We start from the raw sequence: 5,625 nt of genomic DNA on the forward strand, positions 1-5,625 counted from the left end.
TGTTGTTGCTGCTGGCTTCACTTTTTGCTACTGTTGCGCGAGCGCCTCTGCGCTCTACGCTCTGCATTTCGGGAAACTGGTCTCTCCTCTCCCAATCGAAAACGAAGCAGAAAACTCGCGTGTTATTTGTTATTGTAATAATTGTGCTTACTGTTCCTGCGCATTGCCTATAGTAATCCTGTTTCTGCTTTCAGTGGTGTTGGTAACGTCGTTGCTGCGGAGATGCCGGTATGCAGCAAGCATTGGCCAGCCTGGCCCGACAACTTCGGTGCACGCATAACCTTTTGTAAAGGGAAGGAAAAACATGCGCCGCAGTCTGCGTCGTCAATAGGAAAGGCTTAGGTTTGTCTGTGTGTTGGCGTGAGTACAAGCTGGCTGATATATAGGACAACCATTTCTGCTCTCCCTCGTGTGAAGTTAAACATTCAGATTATTCATTGGGACTTGTTGACCGAGGATCCGATATTCTTGGGCGAGGACTCGGGCGATTCGAGCTTCATCAAGGCCGTCTCGTAAAAACCGGAAGCCAAATAGACTGCAAATGCAAGCGCTTTGTGTAGAAAAGAACCAGGACTAAATTCGGAGAATTACTTACCGGCGGACGTCCAGGGTCGGCTGGGGTCTCAAGTTCGGCCGCTGCGCGAAGAAGTTTTGCGAGAAGCTGGTCCCGAACATTGCTCCGTCTAGCTGTGCATCGGATCTCAGCTCGTAAAAGTCGTAACAGCGAGGGCAGAAGATTTTCACGTTGGAATTGCCACACACGTCGCTGGGGCCCACAGAAAGGGTTTTCTGTCTACAGGAGAGCTTTGGACACACTTCGAAGGCCACTCTCTCATACTTTTGGCGCATATCATCCACGCCTCTCTCCGACATGATGTATCGGGCGGGGATCATGCCGTACCACTTCTCCTCATCGCCGAAGACCCAGTCCAAGGAACTGTCGAGCACCGGATTCAGGATCACTTGCAGTGTCTCGGTGAAGTACTCCAGGCCCATCTGGTTGAACGTCTCCTGAATGTAGTCGATGGGCACGCGGCAGAGGAACTCGTTGCCCTTGATCCCGAGGAACAAACTGATCCAGCTGCTGTTGTTGTTGTTCTAGCTACAAGATTTTACTGTGATTTGCTATTTTTCCCATAGGAAAAACCTAGTTACTCACGGGCTCAACATGTTGCCAGTTCACTCGTATGAAAAATAATAAAAAGTACAGTGCGAAATGACAAGGCCTACTATGCCATAATGACATCTATGTATAAGTTGGGTTGCAACCATTAATCGGCCGAGGACTGAATGGTCTTTACAAAAATCTCAGACTCGTCAAAGCGGCAAGCATAGCGTTTTTATATTATTTTATAAATAGTATCCAAAGGAAATTGTTTAACATTAAATTCATTAATAAACTTATAACTCAGTTATATTAAATAAAATACAATTTATTTATTAATATTTTTTCAAATTTTTCTTAGTCTAGTAATGACAAAATATTAGATCTTTCATCAACTATACATAACATCTGAATTGGGATCATTTCAAAAAATTCTGGTCAAAATACCGAATTTTTTTTACAGAAAATGATTTTTATTATATCATTCTAAAATCATTTTCAATAAAATTATTCATTTTTTTCAAAAATTCAATGTATACGATTGTAAATATTTTCGAGCAAAGAGCGCTACAGCGAACAGCTCTTTTCTACGCATACAGTGATATCTCACGCTCATGCATTGTAAATTTGACAAAAAATTCCCTTCACCTTAGAAGTTCGTAGACTTTAAATCTTTATTATTTTTTTTTTTTTTTTTTATAAGATTCGCACGGGTCCCACGGCCACGCCTCCCGCCCAACCGACCGAGGGGCGCTGCCGTGTATCGTACGGCTCGATTCGCGAGAAGATATAGACGCGATATAAAAAATAGAATAGGAACGAGGAAATGAATGTAATGTGGAATAACTATGTTAAATATTAGTGTTAGTAGGATCTAATTATGTAATAGAAAAGATAAAATCGATTGTTTCAATAGCGGCAGAGAGTCAAGATTACAGATAATAGGATTAAGTCTATTATAGTCAGAACATAAAACTCTGTAAGGGTCATGCAACTCATAATTAGATCTAGAATGATTTAAGATAAGGGGTATATAGTTTCTAGTGAATCTACTTGGAACCGAGAAGTTAAGCCGACTAATCAAGTCGGGACTCTCAACATCCCCACGAATAAGTTTACAAATAAAAACTGTTCCAAGCATAGTTCTACGGTTCGCTAGGGATGGTAAATTAATTAAAAGTAGTCTACTGGAATAAGGGGGTAATATATGGTTTGCATCCCAATTTAGGTGCCGCAAGGCAAAAAGTAAGAAGTTTTTTTGGACCGATTCAATGCGGTCCGAGTGGACTGCGTATTGTGGACTCCAAACAGGTGATCCGTACTCGAGAATCGGACGGACTAACGAAATAAATAAGGTTTTATTCAAGTAAGGGTCATCAAATTGCTTAGACCACCTTTTTATAAAACCAAGCACACCCCTGGCCTTATTGACAATAGACGAAATATGGTCAGAAAATTTTAGTTTTGGGTCCAGAAGAACACCAAGATCATCAACTCGTGTTATTCTGTCCAGAGAGCACCCACTTAGAGTGTAAGTCGTGCGTATTGGGTTGGCACGACAAAAGGTCATAACTTTACACTTGGAGCCATTTAAGTTTAATATGTTATCACGGCACCATATTTGAAATCGGTCTAGATCGGATTGTAAGTCCAAATGGCAAGAAGTGTCCTTGTACTGGAGGCATAATTTAACATCGTCTGCGTACATAAGTACACGTAAAAAGAAGCGGACCAAGATGGCTCCCTTGTGGGACACCGGATGTGACTCGGAGAATAGAAGATAACGAATTTTTAAAGAGGACTTTTTGTGTCCTGCCATTCAAATAGCTTGAAATCCAATTTAGAAGATAAACAGGGAAACCTATAAGATCAAGTTTTTTTATTAGAAGGTAATGATTAACAGAGTCAAATGCTTTACTAAAATCAGTGTAGATGACATCTGTTTGAAGATTATTTTTGAAACCCTGTATTACAAAAGAAGTTAGCTCCAAGAGGTTAGTGGTTGTAGATCTGCGTTTCATAAAACCGTGTTGACACGGTGATATGATTGATCTACAAAGGTGCTGCAAATGAGGAGTGATAACATTTTCGAAAAGTTTTGGGATATCGAAAAGTTTTTATTTTTGATCAATTGGCACCATGTGAAAAATTCTTGTTTTGCATTGCCTTAAAGTTATTCTTATTCAAATAAAATAGTAATTATATAGTAATAAATAGTAATAGCCGAATTATAATATCACGAAAAAATTTCAAAAATGAATTTATATTAGAATATTTGTCATTAGAGTATTCAGCTTGCGACGTGTGAAAAATTAATAAGGCAATGATTGCTGAGTGCTTGTGTCCGCACTTCGTGCCTCAAGATATGACTCTTGCAACAAACTGTTTTCATATTTTTATTTATTTTTATTTTCTAAATTTTTATTACTTAAATTTTTAATACTTTGGAAAACTAAAGGCACCATCTGATCTTTTTTTAATATTTGTAATGTGTATAAAAAAATTTAATTAATTTAAATAAATTAATAAAATTTAAAAAATTAATTTTAATTTTAAATTTAAATTTAATAAAATTTAATAACAAATTTTAATTGTAAATAATGAATGTTATATTATTATATTATATTAACATATATATTACAAAATTAATTATCGTCATAAATATAAATATGTAAAGGGTAATTAATTCGAGCGGCGATCTTAACATACGAATTTAAAAAACTTTAAAATTATAATAGTCAGGGCGGGAATTATTAATTTTAATTGTTTTCATCATATTGCGAAATTTTCTATATGTACATTCGTTTCTTCGATCACAATTGATTTCGACCCGAAAATCGTCTTCCAGCACAAGTACGCAGACATACACACGTTCTCGTCTATTGTTTTTACTCACACGAGCAAGCAAATTCTATTTTTAGATTTCTTACGCTCTCAGCGTAAGCGAGCGGACAGAGAGCAATTTTGGCCGTCACTCTCTTAGCTTGTCGACTATCTTAGCTAGGTTTGTGGTGGGGTCGTCCGCGAAGCTTTTTCGTAAATATGGGTTGGAATTACCTGGCGATGGTGTGTTTTCGTCAATGATTCTTGGCTTAAAGCTAGTCGCTTCTGAATGGCCGTGTCATGGGAGGAGAAACGTGGTCTTCTGTCGTTCAAGTTTTGCCGAAAGGGATTTAGCATCGCCTTTCTGGCGGCCTCCTAGCGAGCTTCACCGATTGACCTGCTCAGGATTGCTAAGCTGTACGGCAGACGAAGGGTATTATTGCGTGGAGGGGGGCCTTGTCGTCTATAAATGTTTTTTGTTGCGTCTTTAATTGTCCGTATGTTGTTTTTGTCAATGTTGCTTGCCGCCAGAAACCGCCTTGTACGCACTAATATGCCCTCCAGAGCAGTTGACGCAAGTGGCAGGGGTGGATTTAGCTTGGTGCAGCAGGATGGCAGATGATCGCCAGTGCATTTCATGCATCTTGGCGGCCTCGTGCATAAATTTTTGGCATGCCAGAAGCCCTGGCATCTGTAAAGGCTGGTAAAGGGGGAAAGGCTGGGAGTTTCGAAGTTAGATGTCGACCATAATCTTGTTTTTTTTTGTATATATTTTTAACGCTTAATGACGCTGTCATTTCACTGTCCTCCGATTTTTGCTTAAAAATATATAGTGACCATTTGTGGCATATTACATTTTCTGATTTCTTGGCGGCAGATATGCGCGCCATAGTTACAGGTATTAATTTATGATTTAAATTTGCGGAAGACATTTTTGAATTGCTTGCCGGCAGTTTTGAGCGCCATGGTTCAAGTGTTGAATTTAAATTTAAATATTACGTTACTTAGGAAATAGCTTATGGAATAGGAAAAAATAGTTTTGGTAATTTTAGAGTATAGTTAAGCGATGACGTGGTATCCAGCGATGAGACTATTATTGATGGCGGCGAGGGTGAGCAGTTACCATCGTCCGATGAGATGGATAACACCGATGCCCATCCTCCGCTTTGGTTCACGTTCTGGCCGTCCATAAGTTGTTGTTGTTGCTGCTGGCTTCACTTTTTGCTACTGTTGCGCAAGCGCCTCTGTCGGTTTTATAATCTCATAATATCACGAAAAAATTTCAAAAATGAATTTATATTAGAATATTTGTCATTAGAGTATTCAGATTGCGACGTGTGAAAAATTAATAAGGCAATAATTGCTGAGTGCTTGTGTCCGCACTTCGTGCCTCAAGATATGACTCTTGCAACAAACTGTTTTCATATTTTTATTTATTTTTATTTTCTAAATTTTTATTACTTAAATTTTTAATACTTTGGAAAACTAAAGGCACCATCTGATCTTTTTTTAATATTTGTAATGTGTATAAAAAAATTTAATTAATTTAAATAAATTAATAAAATTTAAAAAATTAATTTTAATTTTAAATTTAAATTTAATAAAATTTAATAAAAAATTTTAATTGTAAATAATGAATGTTATATTATTATATTATATTAACATATATATTACACAATTAATTATCGTCATAAATA

The 5,625-nt window shown here is 37.4% G+C and overlaps 1 protein-coding gene across 1 annotated transcript; it reads right to left on the reverse strand.

Moving 5' to 3' along the window:
• Positions 1-525: 525 nt before the first annotated feature.
• On the reverse strand, positions 526-1,089 carry LOC117150040 (stellate orphon protein at 12D-like; the record flags this gene model as incomplete). Its single annotated transcript, XM_033316905.1, has 2 exons — positions 526-535; positions 596-1,089. Coding segments are annotated over 2 exons (504 nt in total), but the record flags the coding sequence as incomplete, so codon positions are not given.
• Positions 1,090-5,625: the final 4,536 nt, after the last annotated feature.

The sequence above is a fragment of the Drosophila mauritiana genome, unplaced genomic scaffold, assembly GCF_004382145.1.
Source record: "Drosophila mauritiana strain mau12 unplaced genomic scaffold, ASM438214v1 Y_24, whole genome shotgun sequence".
NCBI lineage: Eukaryota > Metazoa > Arthropoda > Insecta > Diptera > Drosophilidae > Drosophila > Drosophila mauritiana.